At 38.0% G+C, this 19,418-nt stretch overlaps 2 protein-coding genes across 2 annotated transcripts; one reads left to right on the plus strand and one right to left on the minus strand.

Moving 5' to 3' along the window:
• Window positions 1–226: 226 nt before the first annotated feature.
• Window positions 227–4,360, minus strand: rab23 (RAB23, member RAS oncogene family). Its single transcript, XM_079560117.1, has 7 exons — window positions 3,964–4,360; window positions 3,086–3,286; window positions 2,901–2,986; window positions 2,294–2,450; window positions 2,146–2,228; window positions 1,983–2,075; window positions 227–1,899 (listed from the first exon to the last, which is right to left on the minus strand). The coding sequence occupies exons 2-7, from the start codon at window positions 3,238–3,240 to the stop codon at window positions 1,769–1,771; spliced, it is 705 nt and encodes a 234-aa protein (XP_079416243.1). The 5' UTR covers window positions 3,241–3,286; window positions 3,964–4,360; the 3' UTR covers window positions 227–1,768.
• prim2 (DNA primase subunit 2) lies at window positions 3,935–19,046 on the plus strand. Its single transcript, XM_079560113.1, has 14 exons — window positions 3,935–3,939; window positions 5,080–5,232; window positions 5,337–5,465; window positions 5,552–5,627; window positions 5,695–5,815; window positions 6,173–6,268; window positions 6,426–6,563; window positions 7,615–7,682; window positions 8,098–8,170; window positions 8,327–8,512; window positions 13,381–13,507; window positions 13,713–13,795; window positions 15,462–15,530; window positions 18,705–19,046. The coding sequence occupies exons 2-14, from the start codon at window positions 5,085–5,087 to the stop codon at window positions 18,906–18,908; spliced, it is 1,518 nt and encodes a 505-aa protein (XP_079416239.1). The 5' UTR covers window positions 3,935–3,939; window positions 5,080–5,084; the 3' UTR covers window positions 18,909–19,046.
• The last annotated feature ends 372 nt before the right edge of the window (window positions 19,047–19,418 follow it).

The following is a 19,418-nucleotide window of genomic DNA, read 5'->3' on the forward strand; positions in this document are numbered from 1 at the left end:
CTCCCAGTAGGCTTCTAAAAAATGCTAGTTATGAGTTCTATGAGTTCTGACTTGTACCAAATGCTGTGAAAACAACAGTAATACTGTAGTAGTACATACTACAGCACAATATTCATCTTTTTTTCCTCACTTTTTCACAACACAATTTTTTTCATTGTACACCTTTTAATACACTTGATTTGATGTTTACACTATACTACCTCTGTATAACAAACAAACAAAAAAAAGTATAACTGCGATGGTCTTTGTAAAACTTTATCAGTTTGCATGTTTAGGTTAAGAAGATGAACAATAAAATCACAGTTGGCTGAAATTAAAGTTTTATTTTAACCTTTTCCTCCCAACAACCATATAAGATGCACTGTGCAGCATTGTGGCACCATTCTGGTGCACTTACATTATAAGAAAAAATGCAACAGATATGTTTTGTCAAAGGTTAAATGCATACTTAAACTGAATCCATCTTTATCAAATTTTTGAAAGGCAGACAACAAACTCTTAAGGACACCAGAGTGACAGCACATAATTATTTGCATTTAATATTTTAGATCATTTGTTCTTAATAATAAAGTGCATTTGAACAAATTAACAAAAACATAACTTTATATGAATGCAGTTGAGTAAATATTTGAGATGTTGTGGGGGGGGGGGGGGGGTTCTAAAAGAGAATGTAAGTGTTCGACAAGGCAATGTGGTTTTTCCTTTTATGTGACTAAAAAAAAAAATACACTTGCATGCAATACTTTTACAACTTAGTACTTAACTCCAATGGACCTGAAATGTGATGCCACTGTTTTACAGAGTAAAATTAAACATTTGTAAGCACCCAATGTGACTTTTACTGTCACTAAACAGGAGATTTTAACCCTTTACAATAAATTATGTAAAACCTACATCAAAGTTGATAACAGGACTGTCAACGTCTTACTAAGAGACAATCACATGCATGCACACACTCTTTAAGTAAAACCATTTTGTACTTGTGTAGTTTGTCTTCAAAGACATTTCTTCAGGGCACAAGAAAATATGTGAAATTAAAGTGGACATTTGACAGTAAATTAATAATTGTCTTTTTTTTTAACTGTAGTGTATAAAGATTCTGTAGTAAAACGTAGTTAAAATCTTGTACCGTATGAGTGCTAGATGTCGTTCAGAGGCAGACATGAAACATCTATTGTCAGTATGTACGTAGAGTACTTTAGTCTGTTATAAGTTCACTAAGTTTCCACAGACTGTTTCAAACCCATGGTCTATTTGGTCATACATACTGTACATTCTGTTGTTCAAGTTACATATAAAACATTTTTCCAGCTTTAGTAGAAGTTATAAATTTGGCACTATTTAGCACATCAAAATCTCTCAACAAACACTGCTGTTAATAGAAAAATACTTCTGCATTATCTCTAAATTTAGAAGGTTTTTAGACATGTTAAGTGATTTTCTGTCTGCTAAGAACTGCAAGATAAGACAAATAAAACTTTTAAGAACAAATTCAGACATATTGCGCAGTGAAATGCAGGACCATGTAACAAAGTAAGGCAGTCACAAGTTTGAGAACCCATGTGTAAAATTATATCAGTAATTAATGGTAATCCATTCTAACAGTGGTGCCAAATATAAGAGAACAGAAAATTAAAATAAAGTACAATGTATTTATGCTTTATCATTCCCCAGTTTCTGAGAGCTTTGGTCTCTAAATTGGCTACCTTTGATGAAAAATGCAATACCTAGTGAAATCCTTACAAACAAACGGAAATAAACATTCCATCTAGATGACGCTGCAGCTTCCAAAAGGATTTTTACTCTTCTTGGTTCTTTGTTTGTTGGGTCGCAGAGTGATGATTTCTCTGCCATTGGGGCTTTGATTGCTGGCATTACTTGTGGTGGTATTAAATACACCTCCGAGAAGAAACACATATAAAACTTAGTTAAACATTGTGATTCAGAACCATCTCATTACAAATCAATTGCCAAGTTCTTACCTATTTTATTGCTTGTTGTATGAACCACCTCTGTCTCTTCTGCAGTCTGTTGCTTGAGTCGCTGAAGATATTTTTCAGCCAGGTATTTAAAAACTGACAAGGAGAAAGGAAAGATTTAGGTAAAACATTGAAACACAATACACGTTAACAGCCAAAACGTTACCTTCGTTTACATTCATATCTTCTTTTACTGAAGCTCTGTAAAATCGCAGTTTAAGCCTTTTTGCTAATCCCTCTGCTTCTTCGCTGAAAGAACAATACAGTGAGAATTCAGAAGGGAGTTTAGAACAGCCCCAAGATGTAAAACCTACTTTTTAATGACAGTCTGTTCCAGCAGATCTATTTTGTTCTGCACCAAAACTGTCGGAATATCTCCTACTTCTGCCTCCACTTTCTCCTTCCAACTGTCAATGGCCTGAAAGGACTCTCGGTCTGTGGTAGAGAAGACCAGCACACAGGCTTGAGCACCTGGAACAAAACAATTAACAAAAATGAAAACAAAGGACAAAATTAATGACAACTGTAAGACTGCAATTAATTATTTGTGAACACCTAGTGATAGGGGGTGTATTTCAAATATTTTCAGCATTTACAATTTCTTATTAGACACAATTTCTTATTTACAATCATCTTGATTCTTTGCGTTGTGTGGGAAAAGATCAGGGGGTAGAGGAAGTGGGAGGGTTGAGCAGAGTACCATATTTGAAGTCCATGTGACAGAACATTAACCACTAATGCTAATTCATAGCATCTAACTGCAATGAATTATCATTGCATTTAGGAAACGATTCAACCACATAACTCAAAGGAATGACTGGAATGGGCTATGTATGCACCTGACAGCTAATAACTAATAAATTACTGATGCGACTTGGTTTAAAAATGCTATTACTGTAAGTCGGTGTAGCAGGTTCTTACCCCGATAGTAGGCCTTTGTAATTGCATCAAATTCCTCTTGTCCAGCTGTATCCCACAGCATCAGCCGTACATCTTCATCATTTACACTGTGCAAACAAAATGTTTAGAAAAAAGGTGGCGTTAAAAAAAACAAAAAACATAGTATGCTCCCAAACAATGGTTGTAAATGATGACTTTTAGCTTACATTATTTGCCGTTCAAGAAAGTCCACTCCTATAGTTTTCTTGTAGTCTTTAGTGAAGATGCCTTTGCAATAACGCTGGATCATGCTGGACTTGCCAACAGCCCCATTGCCAACTACAACCACCTTAATGGCCACTTCCATGTCTTCTTCCAACATGGTGGCTGTGTATACTTTGTTTTAGTTCCACTCTGCCTAATAAAACCTTTATAAAGAGAGAAAATACACAATATAAATATACATATAAATATAAATATAGTTAATGTGCAGTCTATAGAAATGGTATTAATGTATGTGCTGGGGCACACATGGGAAATTTAGGTGGGAGGGAGTGATTCAAGCAGTGACTTGGCATTTATCAGATAATGTTTGTGTCACTAATAGTCTCTCTGTAGCATCTGGTAATTTCTTAGCCAATGTGTGCTGCTGAGTGCAATACTAAACAACATATTGAGCCAAAGCTGTTGGCACTGGACACTCACAACCTACTACTGTGTAGCCAACATGCGGTCTGCTCTTGAGTCATAACGTTTATTTTTAGCATACAGCAAGCTATTCTGTAAAGACAATCAAACATAAATCAATTGCAATGAAGACCTAAAACAATTAACATCTTTGGGCTTCAAGGCAGATGTTAATGAAAGAGTTTAAAGATTTAGGCAAAAATGAAACATAATGCTGCTGGGGAGAGTACCCATTGTTACAAATACTACACGGACTTATATCACATAAATCAGACATGGGCCATAGCTTTAGCATGGTGAAATCCAATACAACCTGTTGAACAATACGCAGAAGGGCGTTGAGGAGCAGTACAGCTGTTCATAGCTGCTGTCACAATATCTAACAAGGCAAGGGGTAATACAAAGTTCTTTCTCTTACTTGGACGAAGTCTTCACAGCACATTCAGTCCCCGTTGTCTGCATTAGATGATCGCACTAGTCCGGTATATATTATTACACGCCCATAGCTTCGCCCGCTATTCTCTCTGTAACCACAGAAGACCTGTGTCGACTCCGGTGCTAACGTTATCAAGCTAGTGCTGCTAGCCACGATAAGTAACCTGAATGCACCCTTAACAGTAAATTGATCTAGCCAAAAATGGTTAGTCAACTCTCATGTATAATCTAATGTTATAAAGAAGAGTGTTTCTCGTTAAAACGAGTCGATGACAACCCGCTTTGCGATTCCACCTTCCAGTAATCTGGCGATAGGTTCAGCATTGCTAACCTGGCAACTGGCTGCGCTGCTAGCTCAATATCTGCTAGCTCGCTACTGTTGCTAGGCAGCGGCTCAGGCTGTCTGCAGGACCCGCACAGCGCAGGGAGCATGATGAGAAAGATGAGCATGAGCTGATTAAAGCAAAACGGGGGTACAATACTGAAAGGGAAAAAATATGTGTTTAAAAAAATATATATATATATATGATAAGAAACACGGGGGGTGAAACGAAAAAACTCACCTTTTTCCCTTCACGAGTCACGATCCACTTGTTGTATTTGAAGTTGATGCCATCTCAAACACTGAGAGATTCCACCCTATTGCATTTTATTGATTATCTTTTATGTTTTTTCCATGTAAAACGCATGTAAAAAGCAATTTAAAACGTTTTCCATTTATCTAAAGAGCTACGCAACTAAATAAAACAAGCGCACCCTCGCTCTATGACAGCTCGGAGGCGTGTGTTTTTGTACTTCCTGGTTGTATTCGTCACGTATTTTACCCGCGTTTGTTGTTTGGCGGGAGCCCTTTTGTAAATATGATCATTTTCAACTAAAAATCACTACTTATTTTTACCCGTAGTTATCAAATTACTGGTTCGGATCACTCTTCCGGTGCACTTCAGCTAACAGCTTTCAGTTTGTAAATTGGAGCATTTACAGGCAAGTTCTGATGTTAGTTAAGCCGAAATGTTCCTTTCAACATAGAAACACATTATCTATCATGGTTACTGTGTATGTTTTGTAAACCATCTCCCTGATCCTTTTTGTATTGCAGGTACAATGCAGTTTGGAAGTAGTAGTAGAAGAAAAAAGGCTAACTCTGCTCAGGAGGAGTTATATGGACATTCACTGCAGTTCTACGGGCAGCCTCCCATTGAAAATATCTCTCTCACAGAATTTGAGACGTTTGCTGTGGAAAGACTAAAATGTAAGTTTGCAATCGAGAATGTTTATCATTTAGTTGCCTACGTAGTTAGTAGTTCTTTACTTGATTAACCTGGGATTTATTCTTCATATCTTTTGTCACTGCAGTGTTAAAGACCATTGAAAATTTGGGAGTCAGCTATGTCAAACAATCCGACCAATACTCCAAGAAACTGGAGAGTGAATTTAAAAACCTCAACTTTCCATACAGAGTAGAAGTTGTGAGTATTGTTGACAGTCTTTTTAAATAATTACTGATCTCTTACAAAATAAAATTCCACTCAACTATTAAATCCCGTGTTCCATCTCAAAGGAAGCAAAAGTTGGACCAAGTGAACATGAGAAACGACGGAAGGATCACATCTCCCATTTCATCCTCCGACTTGCATACTGCCAAACGTATGTACAAAGTGTAGGTTGTGTGCTCAGTTGAAAATGAACTAATTGAGTGTGTTTGTTTTTTTAGGGAGGATTTGAGGAGATGGTTTATTCAACAAGAAGTCGAACTATTCAGATTCCGCTTCAATGATCTAGGCCCAAATCACAAACTTGAATTTCTGCACAGAAATAATCTTCAGTATGACACGGTAATGTTTGTTTTTCTAGTTATTCTTTTTTGTTCAGAATGTGCTTTATCAGACTTTTTAGAATGACATAATTTCATTTGCATTTCTGTCACAGAGTTTGTGTCCAAATTTGCAAAACAAGTAGTCTCAGCTTTTATTGAAGGATTTCACTAGATGGAGCACTTTGCCAGCAGTTGGACACTTCATTGTTTTAGTTGCAGTATTTATTTTCAAATTAATTGGCTCATATATATTACTTTGCTGCTGACTTTTTTTTCTTCACTTATTAGAGGCGAGATTTTTTTGTTTAATTGTGTCTGGAAGGTAATTTTGGATTTTTACATCATGTTAATATATCCTGTCTTAATACTTTGTCAGATCAGCGCCGAGGAGAAGAAGACCATGCAGGATAAACTCATCAACTCCAGTTATGCTGTCAGCGGGATCACAGTGGAGGGACAGGACTTCTACAAAGTGAGTTAAGTCTTTATCACATTGGCAATATATTACTTGAGTTAGTTAATCTAAAAAGTTGTTCCATGCAAGTGATTTGCTGTTGTTTCTGTTTTTGTTTTTTGCTTGGTTAGTATTGACCAAGCTTGAATCATGAGACTTTTTCTGCTTTTTGCAGGTGCCATTTCAAGATGCTTTGGATTTAGTCAGGACAAGGAAAGTCTACCTTAAAGCAGGCTATGTTTACATTCCCCATCAAGACATAGTCACGATTGTTCTCAATGATTTCCGCACAAGGCTCTCAAAGGCTCTTGCGGTAGGTATTTTGTTGATGTGATTTTAAAAGTTTTATTAGTTAGAATTAATTAATTGGAAAACGCACCCTCAGACCTTCTCCAGCACATTATTGTGCTTATAATTATATATTATAGTCCAGCCTAATGGCGCTTTAACTTGCATTTGATGAATATAACAATATTTTTTAATGCGGTGTGATTTTTATTTTTTATTGTGTCCACTAGAAAGATAATTTAAACAAAACTGGTTACAGTTAAGTTTCTCGCATTCATTTATTCTTGTGTCATTGTATTTTACTGAGTGCCAAGATACTTGTGTCCCGATCTTTCCGATCTTCCCTAGTCTACAGTCTGCATCTAGAAACACAAGATCGCTCCTATGAGTTTAATGAAATGCTCTCTTAGCCAGAACTCTATGAAACAATAGATGTCTGTAGACATCAGCACATTTTAATGCCTCTTTATCCTTTTATGCTTGTTGCTGAGTGTTTTTGTGCATTTGTCTTCTTGATGCTGGTATTAGTGGATTGTGTTTGCACTGCTATTTGAACAAATGTCTATTGTGAGAAGCACAGGATCCAAACTGAAAAATATCTAAGTAGATAAAGGACACGTCAGGGTGCAGCTCACCCATTGTCCCGTTTTCTGGTAATTATCCAGACCACTCACTGTTATGGAAAAGCCAAAGCCTTTCATTTTGTAACAGTGGTATAGTAATAGCTGCTGGCTTTTCTCTTGAACTGGCTATGACTTTTATACAGTCATAAATACTGCCTATTGGCATGTTTCTCATTGTGTTTCTCAGTGAGCAATATGCAGAACGAGTAATTTCCCCAAAATAACAGTGAGGACGGTCAAAGCACACCAGTATTATAGATTTGATAGTCCTGTGCATTATGTTGGGGTGATATAATCAAACTATTGGCACCACTCTCTATTCTCATAATCCACTTAATTGCTGTCATTTTGCCAGATAAAGCCCTCATGAACCTGCCATGTTCATTTCCACTAATGATGTTTAAACTTTGACTTGTACTTAGTGCCATTACTCAAAGAGGTCTTTTTTTGCAGCTGACAGCCCGCTCCCTTCCCATAGTGCATTCGGATGAACGGCTGCAGCCTCTCCTTAACCACCTCAGGTAAAGGATTGAAAATGTTTCGCCAGGGCCTCGTTGAATTTCCCAGAATTGATCGGTGGCGCTGGTTTAAGTCAACACAATTTGTCCCTTTAGACAAGTCCAGATGCTGTGCACATTTGTGGTGCCTGATTAGGTTTTCTACATCATTTATTACAATTGTTTAACCTCTTTGCCTCCGTTCTTAATCTTGAGGTTGACTTTCAATGTCAGTTTTCTGTTCCTGTAACTGAAATATGCACCGTCCTATATAATTTAGGAGGTTTTTGTGGGAACATACTTGTTTTTAGGGATCGTTTTTACTTACATGGAATCCTATGCCACAGTGTGTACCTTAGGGTTTTAGCATATTTCCTTTCCTGAATTTTAATTTGTACATGATTAGAAGTGTTAGGACTCACTTTTTGTTTGTTTTCAGTCATGCATATGTTGGCCAAGACTACAGCATCCAGAAAAATGTCGGGAAAATCTCCTTGGACCAAATTGATCCAGTAAGGTTCATATATGGTGTTTTTATTCTGTTACCTATTGTGCAAAGTTTGTCCTTGTTTATTTTTCTATCCAATAATAAGTGTTATAACTAAAATAGTGTGTAACAACATTGTCCTTTCCTAAGCTTTTTCCATTTTCTTTTCTTTTTTTTTTAGCTTTCTGGAAAGTCGTTCCCTCTGTGCATGAGGCAGCTCCACCAGTCGCTGCGAGAGCACCATCACCTGCGTCACGGCGGCCGGATGCAGTACGGCCTGTTCCTTAAAGGCATCGGCTTGTCTCTGGAGCAGGCGCTGCAGTTCTGGAGGTCAGAGTTCATCAGGGGCAAAGTGGACGCAGACAAGGTAAAATTGCATACCAAGTCTTTTTATAGTGGTAAAGCAGCTTAGTAGACTTCAGTCTATTTATTTTTCTTATTGTGTGTTCTACCTCACATGCAATTGACTGTGCATAACTTGAAATCATAGCAACGCCGCCCAAGTAGTGACTTCCTGTTTCGATCCAGCAAAATAAAAGCACACAACTCGTCTCATTGAGTAGTTCAGCAGGTACTTGCAACATTACAAGAATATAATTAACTTTTGACTGTTCACTGCTGAACTAATGAATAAGATGGTGCTTTTATGATGGTGTGTTGGATCGAAACAGGAAGTCACTTCTCGGGCGGCGTTGTTATGATTTCAAGTTATGCACAGTCAATTGTCTGCACAGGCAGTATCTTGCAAGACATCTTTTTTCTCTATCAAACCAGTGTGATAGAGAAGGAAACATTTTGCAAGTTTAACACAAGACCAAATTAACCTTTTGGATCACAGGCAATATCTGTTTACAGTCCCCTTTCTTCAAAAGGGAACTGTAAGAGCAGCACAGTCAGGTTTGTCTTCAGTCTGTGTGGAAGAACTGTCAAAAAGCATTGTAAACATTAAACGGTGAATCAAAACATTTTATTGTTTCTTTATCTTGCACTTGCTTTTTCTCTTCTCCTAATCTTCTAGTGACTCACTGCCTTTTATGAAAATGTTTTTGGAATAATGTTTCATGGTACAGCTGTGAAACACCGTGTAAACACCTCTATTATCTCCAGAGAGCTTGTTATCGTCTGTTGCACTTTTTTTCTTTTTTCCTTCTCTCCACTTTTAATGAAATGAAACTACTTTTACTCACAGAACTGATGAACACAGTGTTGAGGATGAGAAAACACTAGTTCAATTAAAGTCACAGTAGTGGGAAACATTGCAGGTTGTATGTGGTATCGTGTAAAAAGCTACTTAACTGTTGTAAAAGTGACAACATCATTTAAAAAGAAAGGCCAGCAATATCGAACGTGCTCTTAATGATCAGTTCGTTTTGCTGTGGGACATCAATGTAAAGCATTTGGTACGGGATCGAATGTAATTTTGACCACCTGTATTCAAATTTACAAATAAATGATACAGTGAAAGTGCTCCGTAGTCTATTTGGCCTTCTCGTAAAGTCCCAGAGTTGCGTCAATAATATGATTGCCATCCTACACAATGTCACATGACATGAGAGTACTTTTTGCAGTCTTATATTGCATATTGCATCAGACAGATCAGTAAAGCTTTTCTTTTCTCCTGAAGCTGTAGTTACAAGTGAAGAAAGAGCTATGCGTTGAAATAAATTGTAGCCAGAGACACCATTGCACCATGACAGAAGAGGGACCTTTTTTTTTTTTTTTTTACTTCTGTTGTCAGGGTCTGTCTGAGATTTTAGCTTGAACTTGAAACAAAATGGAAAAACCGCAAGACCATAACAACTACTTTAATAACTTGTAAAGTGCACCCAATGGCTATTATCTCTTCTTTATGTAAACGTTTGGTTCGCTGCTTATCACAAAGTAATTAGGGAAAGAAGCAGCACAGTTTTACTGCAGTCTCCACTGGAAAAGTCACGACTTTAGGGCTGTGAAATATGTTTCATGTACTATTATAATTTTAATCAAACATGAACATTATTAACTTTTCTGCCTTTAAACCGAACAGGGAAGAGGCAACAGCGTGTACAACTGCACAGCACACTCAAGTCTTATTTATTCACAAAACAATAACCACTAGTGATAGACCTCAATTTGGTGGTTTGCAGATTGTTTACAAAGCTTAATGCTGAAACTCAACCATTGCAGTGCTCAAAGCCCCATGTTTTCATACACTGTTGCCCCGTCCCAGACAAATAGTGACAATCTCTGCACAAATCGAGCGCTTGTTTCTCGGCAGAAGCGCCGCGCGGTGCTGACCAGATCCTCCTCTCACTGTGATGTATGTGTTGTGTCGGGGGCTGCACTTTTGTGGCAGGCAGCACAAAACCGCCTCATTAGTATGCGAGCAGCGCCAGGAAAAAGATGGGAGCCAGTGATGCCGAAAGGGAGGCCTGGAGGAGGAGGCAGTGTAATATTAGACTAGAGGGAGTGGGGAAATTGATGAAATCTACTTGATCTATCCATTTTTCCCAGCAAAGAACTTAGGATACTTATTGGCAGATGTCTGGAGTTTTTGTATAGACTTTCGCTTCGGGGCAGTAGAGCAAACGCCTTCAGATTGGAATGAATTACCACTCGTGACATGGGAATAGCTCCACTGCAAATGTTGAATGTTCATTGATTGCCACAGGTCAGTTCAGGTGGCTCTGTGAGCAGTTACAATAGAGACAGTTACAGTAGACAGTATATGAAGAGTTAATTTGCAAAAACAGATAAGTGCCATTGAAAAAACTCAATGTATGCTTCAACATTTCTTTTTGCATAGCAGTGTTTTTCATTACCAGATTTGTTTCAGTGCCATAAAAATATTAAGAATTAATAAATTAATTAATTAATTGAAATTCACACAACTTTAGCTTCAGAAGTGGCATCTGTTGCGTGCAATAACAAATATACAAAACGATTTTGAAAAAAATTCAAAACGGAGATATCTGTTTTTGCAAATGAACTCTTCATATTTAGTTAAATCGAATATTTTAGTCATTATATTGTGTCGCCATTCAATTTGAAATTTATTTACTTTCAACTGAAACTAATGCAAAAGGACTTGCATATCAGCACAAAGGTCTAAACTACAGGTCGACTTATTATTTCCGGCCAATATATGGGTATTTTACAATATACACTGGTGCACAAGCCCATTAGCCGCTGTCGGTGTGAAAATAACAAATGTGTGAAATTATATATTTTGATATATAAGTCGCACCTGAGTGTAAGTCGCACCCCGAGCCAAACTATGAAAAAAAAGTGCGACGTTTAGTCCGGGAAATACGGTATGTCATCCAGATAAAAGGCAGAGATCTCCGGAACTGAAAGTGAAAGACTTCCTGTTTTTTGGTTTGTTTGGCAATCTGCTGATTTTTATCTTTCAAATAAGGGTCCCTCTGAAGTATCTACTAAACATGAATATCCTGAATAAATCAACCAAATGCACTACTGCAGTTCACAAATTTACACTTAAGAAGCATACACAGGATTTTTTTTTTTTAATTATTGGCTAAAAATATTGATGGTGTCATCCCCAAATATCAGCCTGAGAAAAACCCACATTGGTCGACCTCTAGTCTAAGCTACAGAGTTCGCCGTTTCGACTGTAAATTTGATGGTGTGTGTGCTCCACCGATATCTGCGCCCTCGGGCTGTGCAGTTAATCCAAATTAATTTATGATTATTGCGCCCGCTGATTACAAAAATGGCATAATCGGGAAAGAACGATTAATAAAACACTACCTTTGCACTCCACTTTTACTGGACATGTTAAAGTCCACAGTTGCTGCCGTTTATTTTTGTTTTAGCATACAGTATAGCTCCATGAATTGACTAAATCAGCACGCTCTCTGTCATAATCCACTCTGCGAAAAGGCTTGAATTGCAGATTGATGCGAGGAAGTCTTTTATGACATTCAAGAAGGGGAGCCGTCACAAACATTAGCGCAAACTAATCTTAAAACGACACGCCAAGTTTCCCCCGCACACACACTCTCTAATCTCTTTGATTGTGGACCATTTCTCCTTTTTCCTTTGCTGCAGGTTTTTTGTCAATTTGTCCCAGAGTGAGTGGGGGGGATAGTGCGATGTACCCCCACAAGCTAAAGAAACGAAGCGCTCCTACTTTAAGCTAGTATTTGTGCCTTTAGAGTTTCTGTTGCTATTTTCTGGATTGCTTTATTTAGTAACAGTGTATGCCAGGATTATACCCACTGCGTTTGGTAGGGAAGGCATTATTCTATTTGGAAGTTGCAGCCATCCAAATCGGTAAGAAATAAGTGGAACAAGATGAAACCAGCTCAGTAGCTTGAGGCCATCTCCATTGCCATTTTAGAGGTCAGACGGATTCATAATGTGCAAAAGAAAGAGTCAAACTAAATTCCTTTTATATTCCCAGTAAGTAAAAGTTGAAGGCTATCTCATGTCTAAGCCTTTGGCCATTCTAACCACCCAAGATCCTTAATACGCAAACTCTTTCACATTAGAATAAAGAGATGCTAGCAAAAGTAGATCTGAAGAATTACTTTTAACAGAATAGGTGGGTCTTAAATCTAGAAATGGCCTCTGAACGCGATAGCTTCATCTAATTAATATTTGACTTATGGTACTTAAAGAACGTTTTATGCCTTTTTTAAATTGGCACTGCAGCTCCTGCCATTTAGGGGTTCAAGGGATTTATGGCAAAGTTAATGTGGCTGCAGTCAAGGTGATGGTACTTCGCTGCTGCTCTCAGACTAAACATTTATCATTGGGTTTTATTTCAGGTATGAACAATAATCATTTTAATTGCAAACGTGACAATGCAATATTATATTGTACTGTAAACGCTCGGGTACAAACGGATCTTGATGTTGATTTTTTTTTGGTCAAATGTAGAGAATCCGAGCCAGTGGATCTACATGTTCTTGCCTCCATATTTAAAGCACCGAGTTGAAGCTTTGAAGTGCAGTCCTATAAAGTATTGTGTCAATTCTTGTCTGACCAGTAGCAAAATCGGCGAACAAGAAAGTTGAGCGCGTTACAGCCTTCATAATTCAGCGTTCCTCAAGTGTGGTGACACCTATACAGCAGGATTCCTCTAATAGCGCTATATTTCACTGAGGAAACTCCCTGTCAGCGCAGAAATGATGTATGGCTATGTCTCTTTTCACCCCAACCTTGTCCTCCTTATACTCTCATCTTCACTAATGCTTCCTGTCTCTCTCTCCCCTCGCTGCCTTTGTATAGTTTGACAAACAATACGCCTACAGCATCCGCCACATGTTTGGTAAGGAAGGCAGGCGAGCGGACTATACCCCCTACAGCTGCATGAAGGTGATCCTGTCCAACCCGCCCAGTCAAGGCGATTATCACGGTGAGTCAAACGCTCGACCAAGTGGTTATTAACTACCCTCTGCCAGTTACACGAATATTTTCATAGACCGCATTCAATCATTCAGGGGCGGTTGTTGCCTGTTGATTGATATGGCATTTTTGAAGCCAAGACATTTGACTTTTTATGTCACTATGGAGGAACTGTCGTGGTGGCGCCCTTGATTTTGTTTTGCGGTGTCTTGCAGGATGTCCATTTCGCCACAGTGATCCTGAGCTGCTGAAACAGAAGCTGCAGTTTTACAAGGTGTCGCCCAGTGGGATCAGTCAGGTGTGGACACGGTTTATAAAATTACTTGCACAAACCCGCTTTATAATGAGATGTCAACTACATTTCCAGACTTTTGGTGCCATTTGCTTTTGTGTTAGCACCACCAAATTAGGCTCTAACTGAGAATCGGGTTTGCAATGTCCAATAGAGCGTAAACTCAACTGTGTAATATTATGAGACACAAAAGGTCTACATTTAGCCCTGAAGACGCCTTTTATAATGAGTTAAATAGACGTGCAGTAAAGAGACACAGTGAGTGTGCAAAGCCGAGCGCAGTGTCGAGGGGTTGCTGGTGGCAAGTCAGCGCTGCAGGCTGCCTTCAGGAAGATATGAAATAATGAGGATACGCGTGTGTACGCTGGAAAATGTTTCTGAGTGAACTCCCAATCCATTTTTCAGAAGGTTGTTCGGCCAGTTTACAGTAACAGAGTGTTATACTAGCGTTGTGTAGAAATCTCTGTTAAAGTTGTTTTATCACTGAGTTGTAAAAAAAAAAAGGGAAAATAATGACAGATACAAACAGAGTAAAATATATTCCATGTTATATTTTGTTATGTCAAGAGCAAGTGAATGGTTGTAAATAAACATGCCAGTGGCTAAAATTACATGGAGACCAAAAATCTGATCATAATCTGATTTCTGGAGTTCTCAGATTATTGATTTGACATGTAAACAGCGTAATCTGATATTCATATAATCTGATTTCTTCCTGATCTTTCACAGATGTGCCCAAACTAACCAGGAAAATACCACAAAAGATTAAAAGATGTAATAAAAATACTAAATGAAAAAATGAACAACACATTTATCCATGAAATAAATCTCAAATTAGTTTGTCAGCTGCACACTGTACTTACTCTACAGTCAAGTGATTTAGGCTGCTGCACATATACAGAACATTACTAACTCCTTAGTGTTGTGAGTTCGAGTCCCCGCTCTGATTATTTACTGTCTCTCCGTTCTCCTCACCCTTACATTTTGAATAGAAGTTAAAGCACAGTTTGTGTTTTAATTTCTTTAATTACTTCAGAAAGCAAACAGTGAACCGGATTTGAACCTTAGACCTTTGAGTTATTAAACCTGTGCTGTATCCACTTGGAGCTGTTTGACTCCAAGTCCAAATATGGAGGTCAGTTATTCTCCACCTGGTTCTGCTTGTGGGCCTGATTGAAGAAAGGCAATTCAGTTCCTCTACAAATCCAAATCTGCACTAGCACATGAAGAAGCCGCAGTTTTGGATTCTCAGATTTTTGGAGAGAATGTAAACGCATCAGATGTAATTATTGGGTTATCTGATTCCTCAAGTGATCTGATTTTTCAGACCATGTAAACGTAGCCAGTGTTACCAATGCTGTATCCACTTGATCCACAATCAGCTGGACACCAACATTGCTATTTTACAGTGCGTTTCCACAATAAAGTGTTTGGATGAGGACTGGGAACACCTGTTATGAAATAAATGCTTGTATTTTATTAGTTGGTCAATTTTGTGTTGTATGGATTTAAACTATTTCTATTACAGCATAATCTGACGAAATCGGCAACATGATTATCTTTAAGGCTTCCATGTTTAGTTTGTGTAAAAGCTCTTAAAGCTTTAGGTGTAAAGTGCCTAACATTTTTCAAGCTCTTGGAATATTTATTTCTTTTGGTCTTTTCTTCACAGATTCTTGAGCTGGTCAAAGGGATGCATTACCAGCTTGCCTGCCAGAAGTACTTTGAGCTGACGCACAATGTAAGCACAAGTCCTTTGGGTTTGAACATTTGAAAACGGTTCTAACTGTGTAATTTACAATATTTCATTGTACATGTTGACATAGAAAGTAAAAGATTATCTAAATACTACAACGAATTCTATATAATTACCAAAAAGTCATGCTGCAACGATTAGAGTATTCTACAGCCCTTTACCTGTGTCAGATGTGGCCTTTATCTGTCATCACATCCATCATTAGGTGCCTGCCACAGCTGCTTAATTTTATAGCCTTGTGATTGCATTTAGATGTGTTTTCCCCCCTGGACACTGCTTTAATTTAATCTGTTTTAGTCTGCTGCTTGAGTCATCATCCCCTTCCACTCACACAAGCTCCTCATTTGGAAATGCTGAGGAAAAACATTTGCTTGTGGCTGTAAGCGCCTCATTCGGGTCATCTTGGCAGCAAGATGTGCCTATGATAAGATTAGCTAGCTGTTTCTAATCACATTTTCATAATTATAAGTATGGGCCAAGCATGAATGACCAAGCATCCGGCAACTTCAGAGGAACGGCAGCAATAACGTCAGTTTAGCAACAAACTCTTTGGACGACACCAGTGAAAAGTCTTGAATATTTCAGTGAGGGAACTTTTACAAAACAGCAACTTAATTCCAACAAAGCAATAGAGGGTAAGCACCAGTGCTGTCAGACGATAGATTTGATTAATCAGTTATATTTTATGTATAATATTGTATTTATTATCAACACTAGGCTTGTATAAAACACTCTAATTTAAAGCATTTCCTCACTTTTCATTACATGCATTTCATTTCATGAATATGCTCTGTCTTTGGGGTAACATGGCTTTAATGTATTAGGTCAAAACATTTGAAGCGATTAGTCCATGACCCTTTGGGGCCAAACCTCCCCCTACTTAATGACTATGCAGGTGGTTGTAACCTTTTTGTTAGCTTTTTTCAAGTCGTTGTGATGTGCACAGAACAAATATTAATGAAGTTGAAGCCACAAAAGGGACTGAATCAGAAAAAAACACACCAAACAAGGGCCAAAAACCAGAAACGGGAATAAAATGTTTTATTTTTGCGGTTTTCTCATTAAAAGTGGTTTTATTAAGAATTAAATGTGTCATGTAATAATCCAGTCAGATTGATTCTAATCCAACTGAGACGCCTCAACATTGTTTTTAGAGTGTAACCCCACTCCCATTGTTTACTTTGGTAAATGGGCATAGATGTTAAGTTTTTACAGATTACAATTTGATTGACATGTGCTTCAACCAAACAGAACTCTACACATTTGAGTGCATTTTCTCAAATTACATTATAGGTTCACACTACCCTGGTATATACGCATGATTAGTGACATTACAGCATATTCAAAACCACATTAGACCATTACAGCTAATTGTATTTTGCTATTTATTTTAAATATTTAATTTTATTACATCTCCATGTCACATATACATGTAGCAGTAGCTGTGCAGCAGTCGGGTGTAAAATGAATCATGGACAAGAGGAGAGCTGTCATCAGTCCTTTGTAACAGACTGGCTGATTATGGACTCATATTACATGCTTAAACATTTGCTGATACTGTTCAAATTTAAATATGCAAGATATTTTGGAAAAATTAAACAACGTTACATCTATACAGAAATAAAACTGTCATAGTTTCAAAACTCAAATGGTGCTTTTTCGGGACATTTTTGTAGAATATAGACACAGACCTGTAGGAGCTTTCCAAATATGGACATGGCTCAATTAGTCTAGTGTAATTTGTAAAGCATCAGTTTTAATCAAGTATAAGAAATGAATCACAACAGCATTCATTTAGTTTTGAGCGGTTTAAAGGTCAGAGGAAAAGCTGAATTTCTAATTTGAAATTAATTCTAGGTTTTTACTCACGATGAGTGATTCTGACATTTTTAGTTTCTGAAAGGCCATTCCATCTCCCTCATTGCTGCCTAATGGAATAGTTTGGTGGAATTCAAACGGCTAATGCGCCCCTGAGAGCCACAATAATGTCCACGTTACGGCCACGTTACTGTTAATAATTGCTACCTCTGGGCCATCTTATTAGATTGTAAATCCTGTGCTGTGAATGAAAGTAGATTTGGGCTGGAATTGTAACAAAGATGTGAACTGCAGCTAATAGGGCTGGGCATTCCAACAACTTCACCATACGTAACCTGATACATGGAAGCAAAGAAAACAGTAGACAGTATATTGTATGGGTCTCCAATTGGTGGCCCGCAGGCCAAATCCTGACTTCTAGAGCACAGATTCTTGAGTATGTAAAAAAAAAAAAAAAGGAAGTCTCTAACCTTTTCCTGTGCGGAGTTATGCATTTTTAAAGAAATAACCAGAATGCTAACTCCAGCCACTAGGGGGCTTCTTAAATAAATAAAGGAAAGAATAACACACGTGTCCAGCAGAGGGCACTGACAAAAGAAGAGATCAGGGTGTAAACAACACATTATAATCACATGGTAAATGGACCGTCTGGCTACAATAGTAGTTTACCTCCAGTGCTGAATGAATGAATAAGATTAGATTAGATTAGATTAGATTAGATTAGATTAGATTAGATTAGATTAGATTTAACTTCATTGTCCACCGAGGTGGAAATTTGTCTTTGGTTCACCATCACAGTCACAAAATCACACATAGTCACAACAGACATGACAGACAGTATCAAAGACAATAAGTTGATAATAAGAACAATTAAAAACAGTTGTGCTGTGAACTCCACTAGCGCTTATTCTGCAGGTTTATTGCATTAGGCACAAATGAGCCCTACATGACTACAGTGTAGCAGAGTTTCGTGACACAGACTTGTAAAGTGCAACACAAGTGTAAGCCGAGGTTACAGTCCTGTCAGGCTCATTATTATTCATTAATAACATACAATAACATAATTTACTGGCACTTTTGTTTATGGACCCCGGCAATACACAGTCCCAGTATATTTTGACCCCCAGCGAAATTTACTTGGAAACCCCTGGTTTATTGCATCTATGTATTTATAATTATTTGTATTCGTTCATTTTCAAATTGTGTGAAGCCAATGCCTTCCAGAGCAGCGTGTGTTCATATGATTAATAAAGTCTTTACAAGATGCTCAATCATTTTTTATTGTTTGCATGATTTCGAAGATTGCACTGCCGTTATTATAAATGCTTTCCTTTGATCTAGGTCGAAGATGCCAACTTCTCCCTCAATCACCCCAACCAGTACTTCATCGAGAGCCAGAGAGTGCTGGGCGGAGGGGGCAAGGACATCAAACGAGAGGTGGACACGCCGCAGAAAGCCAAGCCTCAGCCGGCAGCTCGGGAGGTCACCGCTAAAGACGTCCCAGAGATGATGGAGGACCTCGACTCCTTCTTTCAAGATGCCTAATGTCTGTTCACTTTGTTATGCATAAGTAATAAATATGTATGGCTGCTCCTATAGGGGGTAGTGATTGATGGTATATTCTGCTGACTTTATTAAATTACATTTTTCACATTTTCGTTGTGTGGGTGATTTGCATAACATAGACACACGGTCGTGCCAAGTTCTAATTATTTTCCAAAATCAAAGTTTAATAATTTAGCTTCATCTAGTTCTGTGATTTCAATAGGAACAAAGCTGCTTGAAAGTTTGTCCACAGGTCCTACGAAATGCATAAAGGCATTCAACCCAACAAAATTTGGACAAAATCCGCTCAATCATGCATTTCGTTTGTTACAATGAACCCTCACTGGAGAAAGTAGGACCCTCACGGATTGTGTTTTTAGTGTTTTTGGCAGATGTCTGAATATGGGGTGACGTCTAAGACATTTCCCGGTTGTCTCCGAAACAATGTCATTGTTTTGTTTGTTTTTTTCCTGGCAAGAGGCTGCAGTGAACAATGGCAGCGAGACGAGT

Source organism: Gobius niger (genome assembly GCF_951799975.1).
Source record: "Gobius niger genome assembly, chromosome: 7".
Taxonomy (NCBI): domain Eukaryota; kingdom Metazoa; phylum Chordata; class Actinopteri; order Gobiiformes; family Gobiidae; genus Gobius; species Gobius niger.